At 45.8% G+C, this 24,798-nt stretch overlaps 1 protein-coding gene across 6 annotated transcripts in view; it reads left to right on the plus strand.

The window, feature by feature from the left end:
• Positions 1–24,545, plus strand: part of elk1 (ETS transcription factor ELK1) — a 35,444-nt gene extending 10,899 nt beyond the window's left edge. The window contains exons 2-12 of one of the 6 annotated variants that reach the window (XR_002290590.2): positions 7,084–7,292; positions 7,382–7,567; positions 7,648–7,821; positions 8,350–8,508; positions 8,588–8,974; positions 9,608–9,758; positions 9,908–10,026; positions 10,098–10,181; positions 10,260–10,361; positions 20,874–21,092; positions 21,365–22,343. Coding sequence is in view for 3 of the 6 variants with exons in the window: in XM_078950011.1 (XP_078806137.1) it covers positions 7,084–7,292; positions 7,382–7,567; positions 7,648–7,821; positions 8,350–8,508; positions 8,588–8,974; positions 9,608–9,758; positions 9,908–10,026; positions 10,098–10,181; positions 10,260–10,361; positions 11,340–11,570 (1,802 nt within the window). In the remaining 3 variants the exon portion in view is untranslated. Of the gene's footprint in view, positions 1–7,083; positions 7,293–7,381; positions 7,568–7,647; positions 7,822–8,349; positions 8,509–8,587; positions 8,975–9,607; positions 9,759–9,907; positions 10,027–10,097; positions 10,182–10,259; positions 10,362–11,071; positions 11,256–11,339; positions 11,702–20,873; positions 21,149–21,364 lie in introns of those variants that run through there. The other 5 variants (XR_013657278.1, XR_002290591.2, XM_004071081.4 and 2 more) reach the window with 5 other exon arrangements.
• Positions 24,546–24,798: the final 253 nt, after the last annotated feature.

A 24,798-nucleotide genomic window follows, 5' to 3' on the forward strand; every position in this document is an offset into this window, starting at 1 on the left:
CGGGGCTTGGGCCGCCGAGGCACCCGCCCTCGACTGCCACCCAAACCACATTGCACCGGCCCCTTTTGAGGTCTCCTACGGGTGGTGGGCCCATGGGATAGTGGTCCCACGTCGCTCCTTCGGGCTGTGCCCGACCGGGGCCCGTGGGAAGAGCCCCGGCCACCAGGCGCTCGCCTGCGAGCCCCGACCCTGGGCCTGGCTCCAGAGTGGGGCCCCGGTGACGCCAATCCGGGCGACGTAATCGGGTCCTCGTTGTTTCTTTCACCTATGGTCATGAGCTATGGGTCATGACCGAAAGAACGAGGTCCCGAATACAAGCGGCTGAAATGAGCTTCCTCCGCAGGGTGGCTGGGCGCTCCCTTAGAGATAGGGTGAGAAGCTCGGTCACCCGCGGAGAGCTCGGAGTAGAACCGCTTCTCCTCCACATCGAAAGGAGCCAGTTGAGGTGGCTCGGGCATCTAGTTCGGATGCCTCCTGGACGACTCCCTGGAGAGGTGTTCCGGGCATGTCCCACTGGGCGGAGGCCCCGGGGAAGACCCAGGACACGCTGGAGAGACTACGTCTCTCGGTGTATGTAGCCTTTTTTAATGAATTGGTATTTTAAATTATTTTAATTAATCACTCAACTACAAAAACCATCAGGACACATGTCCCATAATGCATTGTCTTGTAGTCTGTATGGCAGCTTTCAGTCATTGCAGTACTAAATTTTCAGCTGTGTTCGGGTAGGTTTGCCCCTTGCTCCGCCCCTTTCTCCTGATATTTTTGTGATGATTGACAGGTGAAGTTGGAGCAAAAACAAAAATATATGTCACACACCAGGTGATCTGTGCAGCGTTGAGTTCACCTGGGTGATCTCAAACACGGTTATTGTGCATCTTGGCTGCACCTATTTGGTGTCACAAAGATAAATTTCCATCCGTTTTCTTTACTATTTGTATTGTCATGACAGCGATGCTTTTGTCAGTTTACCTTGTTGTTGCATCTTCAAAAGTGCAGAATAAAATGTGACACTGAATGTGAAACAGCACATTGTAATTTCTGCATCTATTATTAAAGTATTTATTAGTAATACAGTGGAAATTAATAGATTTGGTTAGAATGTTGATTTACGGTATGCGCCCCTAAATTTGCTGGCCCCTAACTGAAAATTTTCAGTTAGGGGCCACTGTGCTCCTAGTGAAAAAAGTTAGTCTGGAGCCCTGCATACTCAGAAATGCAGTTTTCATGCTAATTTTCTTTATCATAAGAGTAATGCTACAAGAACTTGTTAAAAACACAATTTTCATTGGAATGGGTCTTTAAAGAGAAGAGAAGAAAACTGTAATAATGATTTTGTGAAATTATAAGAAATAACTATTTAAAATAGCGTTTTAAATGGTGAATGCAGTTTGGCACAAATCTTGCAGCAGAGCAAACAAAGGGGAGCACGGTTTCTCCTAGCTGCTGAAGACCATTTCAACCATGGACCGGAGAAAGTTTGTGGTGGCCATCATGCTTTGGTTTGCTCAATTTAGGCCTTTTTAACTTTTTTAACTCTATAAAATCTCCAGTCTGACACCATGGAGGTAGTAGAGATTTGGGGGTAAGTGGTAAACAAGTTGGGAATTGGTTGAAAGTTATTTCCCATCTGAATATCTAAAATAATGAATGTTTGTGGTAGAGCTGTGACGGTGTGGGATTTTGGATCACCGGGGTGATGAACCAGCAGGGGGCGCGGTGTCGTAGTTAACCCTAACCCTACCCCCTCCCGTCAAACACAAAATCCTGCAGTATTCTTTATTAACAAATAACAACTAACTACTACCTATCTAAGTAATGAACCAACTATACAGGTGTTGTAGAATGACTTTGTGTGTGTGTCAGCGCGCTGCGTGTGTAGGAGGAAGGAGCGCACACACGTGTTTTGGGGGTGCGTGTTGATTCTTCTGCTCTTTAGCTGCACGTGAGGCTTCACCTGTGCTCTCTGGTACAGACATCTTCTCAGAATATTATTTATTGTCCAGTAATAAACAGACTGCAGACACTTTGTCACCTTTCTGGTGGCCATGAAGCCTGACACCCATGAAGAACGCGGGGCAGGAGGCTCCGCCTTTGTTTATACAGACACGTAACGTTGCGATGCAGAAAATAGTTCCCAAACAAAACATGTAGTGATATTCATAGAAATCTAACAGCGCGCGTTCATGTTTTGTGTTACAGAGTGAAGGACGGCGGGCGGCCGTGTCGCGCACTCTAGAACGCACGCAGCTTGTAATGGAAATGAATATTAGAATGCACTAAATTTGTCGTATTTCTTCGTGAGACGGAAACTTCTGTTGTAGAATGAGGATGTGTGTGTGCTGCTGAAACCGCGCACGTGTGTGTGAGAAGAGGGAGTGCGTGCAGCGTAGAGGGAGTGAAGGAGAACAGTAATGAAAGGTTTCCCCCAGAAACCCTCAATACACCTGGCATCAGGACACCCTAGGCAGGTTTCTCAATGACCGACTTTGTAGTGGTTTCAGGCGACCTTCGGCCTTGTGTCTTAGACACTCGGGTGAAGAGAGGGGCGGAGCTGTCCACCGATCACTACCTGGTGGTGAGTTGGATTCGCTGGTGGGGAAGGAGGCCGGAAAGACTTGGAAGACCCAAACGTACTGTGAGGGTCTGCTGGGAACGTCTGGCTGAGCTCTCCATTAGGGAAGTCTTTAACTCCCACATCCGGGAGAACTTCAAACAGGTACCGAGGGAGGTTGGGGACATTGAGTCCGAGTGGACCATGTTTTCCACTTCCATTGTCTCTATTGCTGCTCAGAGCTGTGGTCGCAAGGTCTCTGGTGCCTGTCGCGGCGGTAACCCCCGAACCCGGTGGTGGACAACTGAAGTAAGGGATGCCATCAAGCTGAAGAAAGAGTCCTACCAGGCCTGGCTGGCTTGCGGGACTCCAGAGGCAGCTGACAGTTATCGGCAGTCTAAGCGAGCTGCGGCCCAGACTTTTGCGGAGGCAAAAACTCGGGCCTTCGAGGAGTTCGGTGAGGCCATGGAGAAGGACTATCGGTTGGCCTCGTAGGAATCCTGGCAAACCATCCGGTGCCTCAGGAGGGGAAAGCAGTTCTCCACAGGCACCGTCTCCAGTGCAGGTGGGGGGCTGTTGACTTCGACTGGGGACATTGTCGGGCGGTGGAAGGAATACTTCGAGGATCTCCTCAATCCCACTGACACGCCTTCTTTTGAAGAAGCAGAAAATGAGGACTTGGGGGTGGGGCTGTCTATTACCCGGGCTGAAGTCACTGAGGTAGTCAACGAGCTCCTCAGTGGCAAGGGCCCGGGAGTGGATGAAGTCCGCCCTGAGTACCTCAAGTCTCTGGATGCTGTGGGAGTGTCTTGGCTGACACGTCTCTGCAGCGTAGCATGGCAGTCGGGAACTGTACCACTGGACTGGCAGACAGGGGTGGTGGTTCCCCTCTTTAAGAAGGGGGACCGGAGGGTGTGTTCCAACTACCGGGGAACTATACTCCTCAGCCTCCCTGGGAAAGTCTATGCCAGGGTACTGGAGAGGAGAGTCCGTCTGATAGTCGAACCTCGGATTCAGGAACAACAGTGCGATTTCCGTCCAGTTCTGGACCAGCTCTATACCCTATCTAGGGTGCTGGAGGGATTGTGGGAGTTCACTTAACCAGTCCACATGTGTTTTGTGGATTTGGAGAAGGTGTTCGACCGCGTCCCCCGTGGTATCCTGTGGAGGGTGCTCTGGGACTATGGGGTCCGGGGAGCCTTACTGAGGGCTGTCCGGTCTCTGTATGACCAGAGTAGGAGCTTGGTTCGCATAGCCGGCAGTAAGTCAGACTTGTTCCCGGTCCACGTTGGACTCCGGCAGGGCTGCCCTTTATCACCGGTCCTGTTCCTAGTTTTTATGGACAGAATTTCTAGGCGCAGCCAGGGGCCGGAGGGGATCTGGTTTGGGGACCACAGGATTTCCTTTCTCCTTTTTGCAGATGATGTTGTCCTGTTGGCTTCATCGAGCCAGGACCTCCAGCGTGCACTGGGGCGGTTTGCAGCGGTTTGTGAAGCGGCTGGGATGAGGGTCAGCACCGCTAAATCTGAGGCCATGGTTCTTGACTGGAGAAAGGTAGTCTGCCATCTCTCGGTGGGTGTAGTCTCCCTACCCCAGGTGGAGGAGTTTAAACATCTGGGGGACTTGTTCATGATTGAGGGAAGACCGGAGCATGAGATCGACAGGCGGATGCGGTCGCTGTATCGGTCCGTTGTGGTGAAGAGAGAGCTGAGCCGAAAAGCAAAGCTTTCGATTTACTGGTCGATCTTCGTTCCAATACTCACCTATGGTCATGAGCTATGGGTCATGACCAAAAGAACGAGGTCCCGAATACAAGCGGCTGAAATGATCTTCCTCCGTAGGGTGGCTGGGCGCTCCCTTAGAGATAGGATGAGAAGCTCAGTCACCCGCGGAGAGCTCGGAGTAGAACCGCTTCTCCTCCACATCGAAAGGAGCCAGTTGAGGTGGCTTGGGCATCTAGTCCGGATGCCTCCTGGACGCTTCCCTGGGCGGAGGCCCTGGGGAAGACCCAGGACACGTTGGAGAGACTGTCTGTCGGCTGGCCAGGGAACGCCTTGGGGTCCCCCCAGAGGAGCTGGAGGAAGTGGCTGGGCCAAAGGAAGTCTGGGCATCTCTGCTTAGGGTGCTGCCCCCGCGACCCGGTTCCGGATAAGCGGAGGAAGATGGATGGATGGATGGATATTATGGTTCCAATCACGCAGCATATGCAGAACTTAAAAAAGAAAAACGTTATCGTCACACCCCTAGTTTGTGGTTTAAACCAGTGTGCAAAGTGATGGGGAAAAAGTTCTGGCTATATTTTCAATCAGACATACTGGGAACAAGAATGATGTCATTAAAATAAAGTGTTTAAAGGGTGTTATACTCAGAGGTTCATCATTTTTCTTTGTTATTCTCACATTTTTACAGAATTAATGTTTGCTAAGCCAGACCTAGATTTCCTTTCTTTTCTTCTAAACTAGAACTAATATTTAAAATATTTAGTTTTTTGGACAGCGCTGTTCATGCGTTAATGAAATGGTGTGAGTGCAGTATTTTTTATTAAAAGCAGCAAACAGAGGAACTTCAATTTAGAACATCTGAACAAGGTGAAGCTGCCTTCATCAGAGCAGTAGAGGAGTATTAAGACCCAGAGAGTCTGTTGGGTCATGGTGGTTTGTTGTCGGAGCTTCATAAAGCTGAGTGTTTCCTGCCCGTAAACCTTATTGGTGTATGTGACCCAGAGGGAGCATGAACAGGATGGGGCTTTGACCATTGTACTTAAGGCATGAGTAAGACATGCTTCACTCTGAAGGTGCCATTTGTTTGCCCAAACAGAACATGAACAATATTGCACTTGTGCTTCCAGATTTGCGTCACTTGAAAAATACAAATTTCCTTCAAAAACCAATCTCCACATTTGATAGCAGGCAGGCCCACTGATGAGCTCTGCTCAGGTTTAGTCTCAACATCAGCAGCTGCAGCCTCTTAAGCCCCCCTCCCCGCTGCAGAAAGGTCTCACCATGGTGATGGTTTCCATGCTCTCAGATAGGTCAGTTGTGTAACAGGTCAGCTGATGGTAATGAGCTTCATCTCTGTTTGCGGTCATCCTGCTCTGACCTGGTCTCTGTGAATGAAGACATTAGAATTCTTTATGCGTCACTTGCTTGCAGGAGACATTTCTGACAATTCTCTTGTCTGTGAAAGAAGTCATTCATCTGTTGAGCTCCTCTTTCTTTATCCAGTATACTATCCATAGGAAACACACACACCCCATTCTTAATTTTATTTTTGCAACGGCTAAACTTGCAATTTGGTTAAGGAGAAAGAATCAGTCACTCTCTGTTGGTTGTTTGGATGTTCCCTTTGTTTTTTTCTCTTGTGAAAAGTCATGTGGATGTTTGAATATGCCTTTTTTAAGTTGATCGGGGACCTTCAGAAGTTTAAAAAAGCATGTGGGCTCTGGAGGGAGTGTAATACTGGAGATGATAATAACATTACGTTTTTGCTCTGTTTTGTCTTCAATTGTTCTTGTTTTTTTTCCTCTGCAATGGAGAAATCATTTATTAATGTCTTCATTCCTCATTACCATGACATTTCTGTGGATAAATGAGAGCACAGCTGGTGTTTAGAAGGAGACGCATGCACTACCGACTGGAAAAACTCTGTTCTGCTGTCAAATCCAAAGCGCTAGGCAGGAGGCTGCAGTGAACCTCATCCACTGCTGCACTACAAACACTAAAGTCTACTTGGGGTTTTTCAGAATTAATGTTGGTTTTTGGAGACTGAGTTGGCTAAGAACAATTTTTCTGTTGATAGCACTTACACAGCACTTTTCTACCTGCAGAGTGCTGCAGTCTCAATCCCATTGACCCACGCACATCCAGATCCACACACTGATGGCAGCTCTGCTGTCTTATGCTGGCGCCATCCTCAACCACCAGGAGCAACGTGGCCGTCAGTGTCATGCCCAAGTCTGCAACTTAACTTAACTTCATTCATTCATCATTCATGCATCCTGATATTCTGCCGTTTTCTCCCTTTCGGGGTCACGGGGCTGCTGGAGCCTATCCTGGCCACTTGTGGGCGAAGGCAGGGTTCTTCCTGGACAGTTCGCCAGTCTGTCGCAGGGCCGCAATCTCACACCCATTCACACTCACACCGAGGGACAATTTAGAGTTGCTTTCATTAAACGATTAAACATCTTCTCAGATGAGTTTGTCCTGTTGGCTCAACATAAAAAGTCATCTTTGTTCTGGTCTCATCGTTTTGTCTGAGGTCTGTTTCCTGAATTTGTGAACGGCGGCATACTGACTTTTGCAGCTCGTCCACAAGAAGATGCTTCAACATTTTGTTATGGTGTTAGTGTCTTTAGGTCTGTGAGTCAGCTGAAAGTGAAAATATCTAAAAACAAACGACTGTATTTTTCTGACAGTATGATGCAACATATATGAAGCTAACCGTGGTCGTCATGGCTTGAATGTATCCGGCATTATCAGGTCGGTGAACAGCTTGTTAATCGATGGAATCACATCTGTCTGTCTTCTCAGCAATGGACCCGTCCATCACCTTGTGGCAGTTCCTGCTCCACCTGCTGGAGGACCAGCAGCAGCACCACCTGATCTGCTGGACCGGCGAAGATGGAGAGTTCAAGCTGCTGGACGCTGAGGAGGTGGCCCGGTTGTGGGGGCTGTGCAAGAACAAACACAATATGAATTATGACAAACTGAGCCGTGCACTCAGATACTACTATGACAAGGTACAGATGACAGTAGTTAACCTACCAGGAACTTATAGGTTAACTACCCTGCTCGTGTGGCGATTGACAGCGGCATTGTCTTCTTTCAGAACATCATCAAGAAGGTAAGTGGACAAAAGTTTGTCTACAAGTTTGTGAGTCAGCCAGATCCATCACAGCCAGAGGGTCTTCGATGCTCCGACATCAACCAGAGGAGAGACCCCGTCGACCCCAGCGGTCAGTTCAAAGGCACGGGTGGTGGAGCATCGGCCTGTCCGTCAAAGGGCCTGGCCCAGGTACCTTTGATGTTCAGTTCCCCTCTGAACCTAGTCAAAATGACAGAAGACTAACCTGGTTTGACTGTTTGTTTGTGCAGCGCTCATCGCCATGCAGCTCTCAGAAGAGCTCCAGAAATGACTACATGAAGTCAGGCCTCTACTCCACTTTTACCATACAGTCGCTACAAACCCAGCCCCAACCCCGACCTGTCAAACCAGAGCACCTGATCCAACAAGACCCTGGCCCTAAGGCTGAATGCCCATCCAGGGATGTGAGTGACACCATGTTTCTTTTTTGGGTAAAGAAACGAATGGACTGGTTAGTGGCTGGTTGACTGACGGGTACTCTCTATTCACTCCAGTTTTCAACAATCCGTCTTTACACCATGCGTAGATGTAAAATTAGTTTAACTGCCTTCCCAAAATGCAAATGGTGGTGTGACCTTTTGATTGACAGGTGACGGTGAAATGGGTCACTAAGTGCGTTCCAATAACCCAGTTTCAATCTTGGATACAGCATAGAAATGCTAAAGTTCACAATAACCCAGAGTCAGTTGCTGTGGGTTTTACATCTAGGTTCTGGAGTGAATGGGAGGTGACATATTTGTTGTCACATTAAACTTGTGAACTGACCTGTAAAAAAGAAAGTAACCTGCTCCAGATTTGAAAATAGTGTTTCCTTTAATCAAAAACAAGCTGTGTTTAGGTGCATTGTGAAGGATTAGTGTTTGAAGAAACCTTCCTTTTCTAAGGCCATCAGTTAGACCCCCACAGTAATTTCTCACAATGGTATCATCTAGACCCCTCCCCAGCTCTGTAGCCTGTTGGAGTTGAAGCAGTCTCCGTCCATGGGTGGTGCTGTTGACGCCGCTCTCCAGGTGATGGTCACACAGGCGTCTCCGTGTCAGACTCCAGCTCCCAGCCCGCAGATTCCCACCTCCTCTCCCAGTCAATTACAGGTAAGTGACATTGGGTGGGTGGGGTGTCTGTTTTGGACCCAAACAAATCTAACACACAGCATTGTCACCTGCCCTCCAGAACCCTCCAGGGCCCCCTTTGAGCAACCCTCCTCAGATTTATCTTACCAGCGTTGGGGAGCCGTCTTCTCTAACTCCTCTTCTTCCTGTTGGTGGGGGTGTGAGCCCAGTCCCCCCACCCCATGTCCCCGGTGGCCCCCAGGGGCCACAGCAGGATGACCACAGCACAGTGTCCAACACAGGGGTCCCATTTCCTCCCCATCCAGCTCACCCCCACCCCGTCTTGCTCATCATCAACCCTCCTCCTCAGCAGCAGGCAGCTGTGGCAACCCCCCCTTCTGTTGGCCCTCCCACCACGTGTCCTCCACCTCCCCCCATTGTCATCAAGGAGGAGCACTTGCCATCAGAGCTCCTGGAAATGGTGACGCTGGACAGAAAGGTGGAGGAGGTGAGCTGGGTTTGACTGATCAGTCTTAAGATTAAAGTGGGGAAATATTTAACCAATCAGAGCAGAGCCTGAGTGACATCAGAGGACTTGCTCCTCCCAGAGTCTTGAGGATGCTGTCTTTTAACGTAAAGCTAAGTTAATGCTGCGCTCATAAACGCAGGTTTGAGCGACTGCTTCCTCCATGTAAAACGCCCGCTAATGCACATTTCAGGCTTCACGTTCAATACTCGCTTTCGTGCGTTGCTACGCAAATATTTGGACTCCACGTAGAAAACGCGAGGCAATTGAACGCGCGCTTAAAGTTAATGAGGTTAACTTTTGACCAATCAGGGACTGGGATTTGGTAGTGAAATATAGGTAGCGTCCTTTTCAAAACACAGAAGTGCGGTTTGTGTCTGGACGAAATTATGACACCAAATCTTTCACATATCGGAATAGAGCTGTGAAAGAAAAAGCCTGGAGCTAAATTCACCAGAGTTGGAAGGCTTTGATATTTTGCACCAAGCCCAGTGTGTTCACAGCTTTAGATCACAGAACCTGTCCATCATATTGGGGCCTGCTGATTTGTAGGATTAGTGGATATGGAACAGAAACATCTGAAGTAAAGCTGGTCTTTGACATCCCCCCCCTCAGGTTCCTCAGCTGATTTGTAGCTCAGCTGAGTCAGAGACCCCCCTTGCCATTATAAAGAACCCCCTTCCTCCCTGTGTGGAGCCCAACATCAGAGTTCAGCAGGAGACGGGGAAAGTAGGGGCCCAGGATGACACCACCAGCACTGTAACAGGTAAGAGACTCTTATTGTTGCATGTGGGTCACATGATTTTAATTGACTGTCCCGTCAGTTTGGCTCCAGTTCACTTGATCTGGATAAAGCATTAGTTTGTCGGCATGCACATTTGTGCATGTATAGGTAATGATCTTTGTGTCTGTTAGACCCCCCCGACCCACCTGTGACCTCTGTGCTGGACGCTGTTCCTCCCAAACAGAAAAAGCCACGGGGCCTGGAACTGCCTTCGTCCCCCTCCCTGCCACCTGGCCTCTCCCTGGATAAGGTGTGTGCCTACGCTCTCTTCACCTTGTTAACCCCGCCTCTCTGTGACACCACTTCCTGCCTTGTTTGTAGGTAAATGCAGCTGTCAACAGCTTACTGGCTCCTGGATCAGCAGCCAACACACTGACCCCAACGGTCATCACATCCCATGCACTGGTAAAGACCCCGTCTCCAATTTCAGCCAATCAGAAGTGGAGGTGGTCGTGTAACAGTTTGTCTTTTGTGTGTCTGCAGACCCCTGTGCTACTGACGCCTAACGCCCTCCCCTCCACTATCCACTTCTGGAGCACGCTTAGCCCCATTGCCCCCCGCTCACCCGCCAAGCTCTCCTTTCAGGTATGCGTAACTCCAGGTCAGCTGGCTCCTCCGAGCTGCCAGTCTGAACATAAGGTTAATCCTAGAAGGGTCTGCTGCTGCATGACCATCCTTCATCACATGATCAGTTAAAGACCCAATCGGTCGTTTGGTGTGATTATTCTCTCCATTTTATACCATGGTCCGGGTGAATACTCGATTCTGATTGGCTGCGCATTAAAAAGTGATATACCACAGGATAACTGCACGGTGAAAAAAGAAGTTCCAGTCACCTAGCTTAAATGTTTTGTATCACTGCGCCAGCTTCTTTAAAACAACCTTTTGCTTCATCATTTGGACAAAAATAAGCGGTAAGAGGTGAACTTTCTCTCTGAACTGATGCTTTATTCAACACATTGGAAAGATCAACATATATATCTCTCTTTATCTTGACTGCAGTGGTGGTGCGACGCGGCGCGGACTATTTGTGCCGCACCACGTAACAAATAGTCCGCTTTGTGTGAGAAAAGCGATCCAAATCGGGGAAAAAAACAAGAATTAAGGACTAAAAACTGGTTAATTTTTATTTCTTTTGTAAGTGACCATAGTATAAGCGGGTTAATGGTCGACAGAGTATGCATTATCACTTTTTAATGCACTTCACGTAGGACGGTTAAGGCTTCCATGGCGTGGGTTAAAAAGTAGTAATACATGCTTCGTCTGCCATTAACCCTTACTTATCTGTCTCCTAGGGGTGGCAGTGGGAGTACAGAGCTGGTTGTTACCTGAGACAGATACATCATTTCTTGCAGGCACACTGGTGCTGTGCTGCTATGCCAGTACTTTCTGGCATTCTTCTAACCCCAACAGAGAAAGTGGAACCATCAGTGTTTATTTAAGGTGGACAGACTGGGCCTCATGGGTGGAAAAATAAACCATAGCTGATTTAAGGTTCTGAAAAGCCTAGATATCAACCTTAAAAGTGAAACCACCTTCTTGCCTCTGTGCACATATTTTCAGCAACGCCCACATAAAGCTGGTGGAGGGCTCCACTGCTCTGCAGGAATCTGCTCCATGATCAGCACACACTCACCTGAAGCTGGCCTGTTCTGGTTTGATCGAGGCCTGGCTCCAAGCCCCCACAGCCATGAGGCTTGGTTCTCCCAGGTTCTGGCTCTGCTCCTTCTCCATCTGTTCATTAAAAGAGTCACTTTCCCTCCAACTCAGAAACATGACGATGCTGTGATTTGAACATGTTCTGTGCACCTCAACCACAAGAGCATGTTGAGTAAAGGTCTGCGTAAACGTAGTCATGTTAATTTGTTCTCCTTCTGGTGAATTTCTTTTGTTCCTCCTTCACCCCGTGGTCACTTCACCTGAACATGGGATGATTTTTACAGCATCCAGTCAGAACTGGAGGATAAAGCTACTTCATTTACAGCAGCAACAGACAAAAATCCTCCAAAAGCTTGAACTTGTTCAAAAGTGTTGGCCTCCTCATCAACACCCTTCTCCCCAGATTACCCCCATCCTTCACGAGCTGCTCTGGCAGCGTCTCTGCCAGAGATTTCAAGGTTTTTAAAATCCTCCACAACCCTCTCTTCATATCTCTTCCTTCTCTTTTATACCTTCATTCCTTCTTACCCTTAGAGCTTCATCCTCAATCCTTCTTATTATATCACAAAAAACGGATAAAGTAATATAATATTTTGGTGAGTTGGCGCCATCTTCAGGCAAATTCTGACCCTGCACTGGGCTCCCACTGGGTCTTAAAGGGCTTGTATCATGCTTTTTATAAGCCCCTCAGAGTAAACTACAGTGATCCCTCGCTATAACGCGGTTTACTTTTCACGGTTACGCTACTTCACGGATTTGCATCGTGCATTGTGTTCTGCATTCTGATTGGCTAAAAAGTCACTCCGCTTCTTCTCTACCTGTGCGTCAATAACGTTGCAGTTTAATATATACACGTAGGTAAAACAGCTCGCCAAATTTACATTACGTACGTGCAAATTCTCCTGCAACTTCGAGTTTCTCTAAAACCCATAGAAAAAGAGCGACAACAACTGCCTATCACTACTATATGGAGTCAGGATGCAGCGGCTCAGACTGAAGAGCATTGAAATACACCTGAGTCACTATTTGTCCCTCTGTACTTTGTATTTTTCTCATAATCATTTTAAATTTTCTCCTGTTTAATCCAATTACTTGGGTCGCGGTGGGCGGGGCTAATCTCTGCAATTTGAAGCCTTCTTTTCACATTGATGATTCAAATTATTATTTGACAGTACAGAAATTATTTGTTGAAAAAAACGTTTCTAAAGTATTTTTATTTGTGAAACAAATTGAGCCTGTAAAATGGTTTGTTCTTTCTTTTCAATGTATAATAGAGTATTTAATTGTATAATAATTGTAAAAAAAAATTAAGGTTTCTTCTTCACGGATTTTGCCTATCACGGGTTCTTTTTGGAACGTAACCCCCGCGAAAAACAAGGGTGTATATCCATGTATATGATCATATATTACCTTTGGCGCACTAACAAATGATTTTTTAAATGAAATATTTGTTATTTTCGTGGCTCATCAACCTAGAGCCGGCTTCAGCAGGGTGTCTGTGGTTCGTTCACGGAAACAAACATCACGCAACAACTGACCACGTGTGTATGTGCTCCACACCCTCAAATGCTGTCTCCCACCTCCTGCACCGCGCCAGCACCGGTTTCAGCAAATACACACACACACACACACACACACACTCATCCCACAACACTACCTTTCTTTTCACGCCTGTTAAATATTTTCTGTGGTGTTTTTTTTTTTTTCAACTTTATTTTCAGAAATGTTATGATACAGAATTAAACACATGAACCGTCACAACAAAACTGCCACATTACCCAACAACTCCCTTACAAACAACATAACTACTGGGATTAAAGAAAGAAAGATGTAATAATAATAATAATAAAAATAAATAAATAAAATAAAAAGTGTACATGCATATTTAAAGACTTACAGACACATAAAGATACACACAGTTATGTACGCATACATCTACATCTTCATATTCAAGTTATTAGGCTAAAACATGCAAAGAGGCTTCAGCTTAGACTCACATTTTTAACATAATTTGTAAAGGGTGTCCAGATTTCCAGAAACTTTTCACAGTTGTTCTCTCTGCTGTATCTCAGTTTTTTCAACACAGAGAGCATTTCTCTAATCCAGCCATTAAATGAAGGAGGTTTATCTGATTTCCACTGGGGGAGGATAGACCTACGGGCTATTGTTGTTGCAAAGGCAACTGCCTTCCCTTAGAATTTAGAGACATTGACCTCAGGGGGCAATTCCCCAATAACAGCAGTGAGTGGGGAGGGTGGAACCCTCGTCTCACAAATCAGTGAGAGGACCTCAAAAATATTTGTCCAGAAACTCCTCAGGGAGATACAGTTGCAGAACGTATGTCCTAGAGAGGCTGGACTTTGTTTGTACCTTAGACATGAAGGACTGACATTGGGGTAGAGCAAAGAAAGTTTTTCATCTGAATAATGGAGGCAGTGTAACACTCTAAATTGAATAAGACAGTGTCTAATACAAACGGAGCAGGTGTGATTCCAAGCAGAGTTGCCAGGATGTTTCTGAAAATGTAACCTCAAGATCTTTTTCCCATGTCAGCCTGGTCTTGGTCCATGAAAGTGGTTTAATACCCTGGATCTTGTTGGAAATTTTAGATATGTTGCCCTTTGTATGAGGGTTTAAAGCAAGTAAGTCTTCCATGGTGTCAATGTGGCAGGCTTCTGAGGGATCAAAATATTTATTAACAAAACTTCTGAGTTGCAGGAATCTGAAAAAAAGTGTGATCTGGGAATATTGTATTTTTCATGTAGTGATTCACAGGACATGAGATTTCTTTTGGAAAGAAAGGTTCCTTCAAAAATACCGGCCCATTTTTGTGCCACATCTGGAATGCACAACCAATATGAGATGGTGGGAAAAGGGGATTATTAACTATGAGAGAAAAAGAGGAAAGACGAGTAAAGCTAAGGTGCTTTCTAAACTGAAACCAGATTTTAAGGGAATGTTTTAAAACTGGATTAAGAATCTGGGGATGTGAAATTATAGGGATTGGAGAACTCACAATTGAAACCAGACCAACGTCTGATATGCTTTTCAGCTCCATTTTAGCCCAGGCTGGACCCTGGCTACTACCCCATGTGGAAATCCAATATGGTATCTTACTAATGTTTGCCGCCCAGTAGTAAGATTTTTTTATTTATTTACCAAGGCTGTGTCCCACCAAGGTGGGGTAGCCTAGACAAGGCACACAACTTTAGCTCCCTCTGTCTCTTCCCCAAACCCTCCTCCTTCAGTGTGTGAGTGCGTGTGTGTGTATGTGCGTGTGACTGGTCTAAGGCCTGGTCTAAGCCACACCACTCTGCACCAGGGTCAGGTGCACATTCCAGTGTGGGCACCTCCACAGCAGGGCCTCAGCCAAGGCTGGTTTCCCCTTGCCGCTTCATCCCAAGACCAGACCTCTACCACACCCATCCATTCATCCATACACAAGCTCTCTCCACCCATCCCTGTCCTGAGCAGCCTCTCTCCCCTGCACCACAGTCATCCCTCTTGCATTCAACGCTCTTCTTACCCCCTCTGTCCATCCCATTCGTGGTCTTCCTCTCATTCTCACTCCACTCACATCAGATTCATATACCCTTTTCACCAAACGCTCCCTATCCATTCTTTCAACATGTCCAAACCATCCCAGTGCCTTTTGCTCTGCTCTATAAGCCAACTCGAGCATCACACCAGTTCTCTCTCAGATAACTTCATTTCTCACACGATCCATACGCGTCACACCACACATACTCCTCAAACATCTCATCTCAGCTACATTCAGCTTCCTCTTTTCCGCCACTTTCAGACTCCACGTTTCAGCTCCATATAACGCTGCAGGCACCACCACACCCTCATAGAATCTCCTTTTTGCATCCTTTCCCAGTGACCTACATTCAAACAGTCTCTTCATTCCCCCCCATATCTTTCGTACTTCATTCATTCTAAACTCTACCTCTCCCCCCATTCCACCATCCACACAGACACACGACCCCAGATACTGAAAACACTCTACCTCTTCCAACAACCCCCCATTTAATGCCACATTCAATCTACGTTCACCCTTTAACCTCGCACACCTCATCACCTTACTCTTTACCACATTCACTCTCAACTTCCTTCTGTCGCACACCCTTCCAAACTCACTCAACCAGACGTGCCAAGTTCTCTTCTGAGTCAGCCACTAGTGCAGTATCATCTGCAAACAGCAACTGATTCACACTCCATTCGCTACCGTCAGTATTTATCATGCTCACACCCGTACCCGACACCCTTTCATTCACCTCTTTTACCACACCATCCATGTACACGTCAAACAACCATGGAGACATCACGCATCCCTGACGCAGACCAACCCTCACAGGAAACCACTCACTCATGCTATTTCCCACTCTCACACACGCTCTACTGTTTCTATAAAAACTCTTCACACCTTCCAACAATCTACCATCAATACCATACATACTCAACACAACCCACAACGCCTCTCTATCTATCCTATCATACACCTTCTCTAAATCCATGAATGCCCAAAACACCTCCCTCCCCTTAGCCAAAACCTTTTCACACACCTGTCTCACAACAAACACCTGATCCACACACCCTCTACCTCTCCTGAAACCACACTGCTCTTCACCAATCATACACTCAGTTCCCTCCACTACCCTATTAATCAGCACTCTCCCATACACTATGCATACAACACTCAACAGACTAATACCCCTAAAACTACCACATTCATACTTATCACCCTTACCCTTGTACAGGGGAACCACACACGCACTCATCCAATCAAGCGGCACCTGCCCATTTGCAAAACACACATTCAACAATCTCACTAACCACTCAATCACGATCACTCCACCACACTTCAGGTATTCCACAGCACACCCATCCACACCTGCAGCCTTTCCTACTTTCAACTTTCCCACAGCTTGCTCAACTTCCTCTCCTGTAATCAACGCTTCATTCAACTCCTCTAATACATTCAGTCTACTTTCCCTTCCATCCATCCCAATCACAGCATCCCGATCTTCCTCCACATTCAGCAGCCTCTCGAAATACTCTGCCCATCTTTTTCTTACTGCATTCCCCTCATTCAACATCCTTTCATCCTAGTAGTAGTAAGTAGAAGTAGTAAGATATAAAGCCAAGACCTCCGGCTGATCTTGGTATTTCGAGAAACATCTCTTTCATTCTTGGAACTTTTCTGCACCATATGAACGATGAGGTCATGTTATTTATTTCTCTAAACATTTACCGTAAATTCCGGACTACAAAGCGCACCCGATTACAAGCGCACCCGATTACAAGCCGCACCCACCCATTTTCACGTGTTTGACAGCTTTTATACATACACAAGCCGCGTCAGAGTACAAGCCGCGCATGTGTTACGCGATATTGTTGTCCTGACAGATCACGGCCAGCATCCCAGAGTGAGTGCAATTTATTAGCACATTGTGGGTGGTGCCAGCTTTGCCTCAGGCTCACGTATTTGAGTGTATCGACATCTGTCAAACAGCATGGACCTATATTCTGTTCACAAGTTCCTCAGTTATGGTGTTTTTATTTCATTTTTTTTTTTACTTATTGACAATCTAGGTATCTAACATAAAATTACAAACAGTAACCATATAATCAACATTACATCCCTCAGTTATAATGAGGAAATTTACATCCGCGATTCCACATTTCCCATGAGTCTTAGGGGCTAAAGGCGGGGCCAACGCCCGGCTCGCCACACTGTTGTATGTGTTTAAGAATGAGCAAGTATCAGCACTGCATGGAGGGGTGAACGGGAAAAGCTCTCCTTCCGCTTGTGTCGCGGCAGCGTTATGGGAGTAACAGGACTGGTTAGAAAACACAACGGTAAAATAAAGCAGCGGCGACTGAAAAGCGCGCGCCTCAGCGCGATACGCGCGCCTCAGTGCGGCGCGTGCGTCAGAATTCAGAAGCCTCTGCACTCCGCGGACGCCTCTGCGCTCCGCTCCCGCCCCGCGCGCTCCTTGTCTCCCCTTCCTATCTACTCCGACACCTCTGGCCAGGGCGGCTTCAAGGAGGAGCACTTCGTCCCCGTTGCGCCGGTGGATGGAGCAAATCGTTTCTGTGCAAAGCAATCGGACTTAATACTGTACGTTTTGTGTATGAGGGGCGGGTGCGTTGTTACGTGTGGGAGCCATCAGACTGCCATCGGCCCCGCAGCTCAATCAGCAGGAGAAGATGTCTCCAGCTCACACGGAGGCTGTGAGTTTTTCAAAGCAAAATTCCGCTTTTACGGTTTCCTTAGAAACCGTAAATGGAGTGTACATTCACTCCATTTACGGTTTCCTTAGAAACCGTAAATGGAGTGTACATTCACTCCATGCGCTGTTCTCTCCGTCACGCAGCAAACCGGCTTTTCCAAACCCGTTGGTGACGGTGGACTTTTTTACGCTGCTTTTAACGATTGCTTTTAACTTGAAAGCTTCATCATAATGTAGCGGCGATCACGTGCACGTTGGGTCTAATGGCCCCAAAGGATTCTGGGATGCGGCCGGGCATGCGTGTTTCATTTTGTTGAACCATGACTGAAGTGTCTAAGACCTGAAGTCAAGTCCATGCTGTTTGGCTGCTAAGAGGTGTGTTGAATAAAAATGCCTTGAGCTTGGTGTTAGATAGAGAATTCAAACTATTCACTGAGGTCGAAAGTACGTACATGGCGGCCGCCAATTAAATCCATAAATTAGCCGTGTCACTGAATAAGCCGCAGGGCTGTAAGCGCAGGAAAAAAGTAGCGGCTTGTAGTCCGGAAATTACGGTACTCAAAAAAAGAAAGAGATCATTTGGAAAAAATGGGGGAGGACAGACATTTTAATTATATAATCTCCCCCTGCTAAAGATGTAGGTAATGAAGACCATCTTGTCAGATCTTCCTTTATTTGTTCTGACAAAATCTTAAAGTTAAAACGATAGAGATCTTTATAATTGTGTCATTTTAACACCAAGATAAGTAAATTCTTTGACTCTTTTAAAGGTAAAGGGGGTATAATCTATTTCCGCTGCCGACTGGAAAGAGATTACTTTTCAAGAAGTCTATTGTGTAACCAGATATTTTACTATATAAGTTTAGTATGTTAAAGGATGCTGGGATTGATTGTGTGGGGTTAGATGAATATATTAAAAGATCATCTGCGTACAAGGAGACTTTATGTATTTCATTATGTCTGAGGACTCTGATCCTGTCATCCATTCGTAGGGCAATGGCCAGAGGTTCTATAACCAAATGAGAAAGAAATGGTGATAAAAAAAGCATCCTTGTCTTGTTCCACCATACAGCTGGAAATAATCAGACGATGTAGAATTAGTACATACTGATGCCATGGGTGTGGAATTAATTGTTTTTATCCAGGAAAGGACATTATGACCAAATCCAAAATTCCCATTCTACTCGATCAAATGCTTTATCCACATCTAGGGAGAAGACTACTTCTAGGTGGTGCACATAATGGGAAGTGTGGAGCGCATTCAGCAGGTGGCGCATGTTATAGAATGGTTGCCCACCGTGTGTAAAGCCTGATTGATATGGATTTATTATTTTGGGGATTACTGATTCAAAGTGACAAGCTAATACTTTAGTAAAAATGTTAGATTGATGGGCCGATATGCGCTACACTCACATGGATCTTTTCCTTTTGTGGAAAGAACAGTGATAATTGCCTGGTTAATAGTTTGAGGCAATTTTTTTAACCATGTGGATTTCCTCTGAGTTTTAATAAAAAAGGGTACAATTTAAAGGAAAATGTTTTCTAAAACTATGCCGGCAGCTGATCTGGGCCTGGTGTCTTACCATTTTGCATAGATTTTATTGATTGTGCAGTCTCTTTACTTGAAAATCTAGAGTAAAAAAAAATCTAGAGTCCAATCTGGCTCTGTCCTCAGGGCTAATCTTTGGGATTGTAAGAGGGTCAAGCAGAAACGTGGGAAGTATAAAGGCTGGAGTAAAAATGTTTAAACTGGTTATGGTCATGGACTGATTGGATCTTTGTCCCTGTCCCGTTCGGATCTCACTTATAGTGCTGCTTACAGGGGATTGTCTAAGTTGATGGAATAGCAGCCGACCAACCTTCTCACTGTGCTCATAGTAGGTTTGTTTTAAGTAGTAACCTCTCAGTTTGTCCAACAGAAATGTTATTAAACTCTGACTGTAGCAGGAGTCTATCTTTATGTAAACTTGGGCTTGGGGAAATGGCGTACATCTGGTCTATTACTTTAATTTGTTGGGACAAATCTGCAAGACCACACTCTTTTTTCTTATGAGCTGTTTTCTGAGATGGGCTTTCAATGCCTCCCAGATAGTAGCAAACAGCATTCCAGGTGTGGTATTAATCTGAAGGAAAAAATAAATTTGGTCTGATATGTATCTTTGGAAGGGTTTATGAGACAATCACATTGGATCCAAACGCCATGTACGTTGAATTGCTATGTTGTCTTGAAAGGTTAGGTCAAACTGAACTACGTTGTTGACAATTAGTGATAAAAGGAAGGAACCTTTGATCAATTAGAAAGAAGTCTATTCTAGAATATGACTGGTGGACAGGTGAAAAAACGAATATTGTCGGGTAGTTAACCGCGACACCGCACCCCCTGCTGGTTCATCACCGCGGTAAACATGCAGCAACATCGTCTGGGCAGGTGGAGAGGCTCTCCTCATCCCGCTCACCGTGGCGTTAAGCGATGTTAGCTCTGATGTGACAGATTCTCTGTGTTCCCGTATTTCAGATCTCACCGCGTTTATGTCTGCTCTCACAGATGCCAACTCGCTTCCCAGAACATTCCGGACTTCTGTTTCAAGAGTGTCCACTAGGTCTTTCCGAAGGGATGACAGAATATCCTGCTTAATAACCTCGGTGTGGGTTGCTAAGCTAGCCACGGCTTGTTCCTCCTCACCCGCAGAGTCTTTATTAGTGGGGGCTGAAAGCTGGGTTGGTGTGGCGGGCCTCGCCTGTAAAAGAGTTGTCTGCTTTCCTCTCAATGGTTTTCCAGACATTTGAAGTTTTTATTTTGTGTCACTGCAACTTTAAGCAAGGTCCAAGGTTAGAATTTACTCCTCATTCGTGCCAAGAACTATATTTTAAAAAGAATTGTTCTGCTCTGCTCCGCAGAACATGCCTTACTCCATGCTCTGTTTAATGTACTTTAGATCACCTGATCTGTATTATGCCCCAATACTTGGTGCAAATACGCCATAGCTCGCACACTCACATTGAGAGCGCCAACGCCATCAGCGGTGGTGGATGTGGACTTGCATTTTATTGTAGGACGTAAGAAAAAAGGATGTCCACGGTCAAATGCGTTTCATCGCACTATTCGAGGACTGGTGTGTTGTGTTACCACAGCCTTTTGAAGTGTTTTTGACCTGTGTCGACAGAGCTAGTCATTATTTGATACTTGTGTACGTTATGTCAGTTTTCAGAGAATGAAGAGAAAGTCTACCAACACAATTATTTTAAGATGAAAAGGACATCAAAAGGAGGGAGAGAGATGGTAGGGGAGCAACAGAGGAGGAGTAGTGAGGAGGAGGGAGACGAGACGGAGCAGCATGATCCACAGCCAGCATGAACGACAAAAGAGAATGAGGAAGACAAAGATGAGACGGGATCAGACGAGGGACAGTCAGCATCATTGGTCAGAGACGCAGGGCAGCCACACCTAAGGATTAAATATAAACACAATAAATATCAGTAGGCATTTAAAGTTCTTTTAGTTTTCTTAAAGCTCTTTTACTATGTTTAGTAGAATGAATTTTGGAAATATACCTTAAGGTTTTTGTGTTCCACCCCAAGATTTAAAGTCTCCCCCTAACAATTTCTGGACGCCCCACTGCCTTTAAAGTCTTCAAATGTGTAGAATCCCTGGTTTGTGTTTGTTTCCTAATTTCTACCTTTTCCCCCCTCTAGTTTCCATCTAATGGCAATAACCAGATCCATATCCCGGCTCTGAGCGTCGACGGCCTCTCCACCCCGGTGGTCCTGTCCCCTGGCCCCCAGAAGCCCTGAGATTGTCTCTGCTGTTTATGTCTAGCAGGGCTTCATCTACAAGCCCCGCCCCCTGTTGGAAGGTTGGAGACTCCTGGAGTATTGCCTAAAAAAGTCAATTCTACGCCAGTTGAAGATAAAGGAGCTCCAGCTTGCCCTTTACCTCTATCAGAGTGGCATCATCAGTGAGACTGGGGGCAGCTATGTCCTCCCCGCTTGGGATTGTTCCTGTTCTGACGGATGGACTGACCCACCAAGAGGCTGGAGCCCATCTGGAGACAGATGATGAGATGCTTGAGTCCAGAGGGGAGCTGACTGGAGTTCTTCTGGGTTCTTCTTGGGCCTTTTTGGCTCTTTTAGAGTGAAGTCTGAGTTCTGTTTTTTGGTGTTCCTGCCTGGCTGGGTTAAAGTCTCTCTTTAAGTCACCTGTGAGAGCCTTTCAAGGGTTTTGGCTTTGTTTCTTTCTGCACAATTTAAGGCCACGCCTCTTTCCATTTGTGCACTCACTCTTGGACTGGGCTCCACAGCATCATATGAGACTGACCAATCAGAGACAAGAATGTCGGGACAGGTAAAGGTCAGATTGTTGAGGTTGACCAAACGCCAACGGATTTAGGAGGCCATTGAGCGCCTCAGAGACCGGCCAGGCCACTGCCAGCTCCAGACGTTTCCACAGCATCTGCTTCCTGCTGAAGCGCTGGACATGCTGGTGATGATGAAGGAAGCATCTGCAGACTTATTATTCAGCTTTGTGCTGAGTTCTCCCTTCAGTTTGAGCTAATGGAGACAATCAGTCTGTCATGACTCCAAGAAGATCAGAGCAGCAGAGAAACCACCCGCTGATCTTTTTCATGCGTTTATATTGGAAAACTGGTTTCACTGCAGATAAACATGAAGCTGAGCTGGTTTCCTCTTTCATTTGTGTTTATTGTTGACCGCCTTTCAAAGGAACTTTTGTCTGTCTTTGAAAAGAAAAGAAAATTGCTCAAAGATCCATTTAATGTTATTTAAGGTCTGATACCTGAACTCTCATGTTTAACATGGAAAACCTTGAAAATCCTTTTGGATCGCCATTTCTTATTGGAGTAACAACCATACTTCTTCCTGCTTCTCCCTTTAGGGGTCTCCAAAGCAAGGCCATTCCTCCTCCTCATACTTGACCTCCTCATCATCAACATCCTCTAGTCCTCTTCCAGAGTCTGTAAACCAACAAATGGCTGCCCGCCCTCACCACAGCCTTCTACACCTTCCTCCACGCGTTCAGCCTGCTTGCACATGCTTCATCTCTGTTCCACGCTCTGTTGTTCAGGACTGGTCGATAAGAACGTGATGTCCTCCACTTTCTCCACCTCTGCTCCATGAAACCTCACCGCTCTACTCAAGCTCCTCCCATTTATTCACAGGAACTCCACCTTGCTGCTGCTAACCTTCATTCCTTCCGTTATTTTACTAATTGAATTAGGGAAAAATTTGTTTCATTTGACTAAAATAACGGTATTTAAATCTAAATTGTATTTTATAGAAGACCATCTGCAATTGAACAGTAATTTGGTGAAAAGTGATGCAAATGATAAAGAACAAAAACTTTGGTTGACTAAAACTTCATGTTTTTTAATCTGATTCAGGTTTTCTGATGCCAGTTTTAGCTAACACAGTTTTCTGACCTATTAATGAGGAACCCAAGTGGTTCCTCATTAGGTTCTACAGTCAGATCCTAATCAAAATGTGTTTCTGGTTTCCTTGATTGCATTTTCTCATTCTGACATTAACTTCAGCTGAGCTCCAGTTTGAGGGTCGGCTGTATTCAGACTGTTGTCTTCTCGCTGCCATGGTAACCTGAGCCGACTGTTGCTGCTGCTGTAAATGTGCTTTTTGCTTCTAAAGGAGGCTGAACTCCTTAGTAACTCAGATGAGCTTCATCATCTGAATTTAGCCACAAGCCTAAACCGATGCCAAGATTTCCCAGCTTCAGCAGTGCCGTGAACGCAGCGCTAAGCCATCTTGTGTGACTGTTCTCTATAGCATGACTATTTTTCTATCAGAGACACTCCTTTATGTTTGAAGAAGCCTTAAAGACAAAGCAGAAAGCTTTTTCAGAAAGTGTTTTGCATCTCAAAGACGACGAGCTGACCAAAGCGTGGTCATCACTGTTCACCAGCACAGCCTGCAGAATGTTTCTTCAGACCAACATACTCAATGGATCATCCAGAAAGCATCTTCATGTACTGTTGGATGACGGATGTTTCTCTGAACATCAGGAAAATGAGTTCTGGTGCTCCACTGAAGCCCCTCCCCTAAGCGTAACCATAGATGTGTGATAGAAACATTCTTGGACCATAAACCCTTTTGAGTCTGGGGGGGTGGTGGTGTTCTGAGTCATTTGGTCCACTCAGAGCATCGCTTGGAAACTCACCCTAAATACAGTAACCTGCGTTTTGCCGACAAAGAAATGTCTTAATCTTGGTCAAATGTATTTGTCTTTACTGATGCTAAACATCCTTTTTTCTGGATCTTCGGTCTGTGTTCAGACTTTGGACGGTCTTTAATTGTGCTGAAAATGGTTTAGTGCTGAAGAAGCCTGGCTCCGCCCCTAAGCTTAGATTGTCACAGTGGGTTTTAACCTGCTATCCTGGAGCTTTCTGTGCTGAAGCCCTTGAGCGGGTTGCATGGAGGACAAGAAACAGTAAAAAAAAGAAATCTGCAGGACTCCAAACTCCATGAGTTTGCAGACGGGGCACCCCGTTGTAAGTTATTATTTTGGCAGTCAGCCCCACTTCTGAGCAGAGACCACGATGCTTTGCAACAAGAAGCGATCTAGAAGAAGCTCTTGTTCTGTACATATTTGAACTTTCATGTAACATGTCTGTACATGTAAAAGACCTAACCATGCCGCTGCATGGCCCCGCCCCTCCTCTGCTGCGGTAGCTTGAGGATTTGATTGATTGAAAGGGCGGGGCATGCTTTTATTTTTTTTCTGGGACGAGGCTTATCATGAGTGACATGTTTACTGGAAATGTAAAAAGTATTTTTGTGTTCCTGTAGATGTTTTTTATGGTCTCGCACCGCGAGGAAAAATAAAACAAAAATGCTCTGATCGCTTTAACCACGTTTTCTATATTTCATTGATTTGAACTTTTTTTTAATTTAAACCTTTATTTTACCAGGAAGTCCCTTGAGATAAGATCTCTTTTGAGCGAGACCTGGCAATGGAAGACACACGATGCATTGTGTGGTGAAAACTTTAAACAATAAACCGCTTTTGTCTCTGAAGTTCTTGCCTTACGGTTCTGAATTTAGATTTGAAAGGAGGGAGTCACTAAAAGGCTTCTATCTGCCAAACTTGCCATTGAAAAAGT

This window comes from Oryzias latipes, chromosome 7 (assembly GCF_053564925.1).
Source record: "Oryzias latipes strain Hd-rR chromosome 7, Olatipes_Hd-rR_3.1".
Taxonomy (NCBI): Eukaryota; Metazoa; Chordata; class Actinopteri; order Beloniformes; family Adrianichthyidae; genus Oryzias; species Oryzias latipes.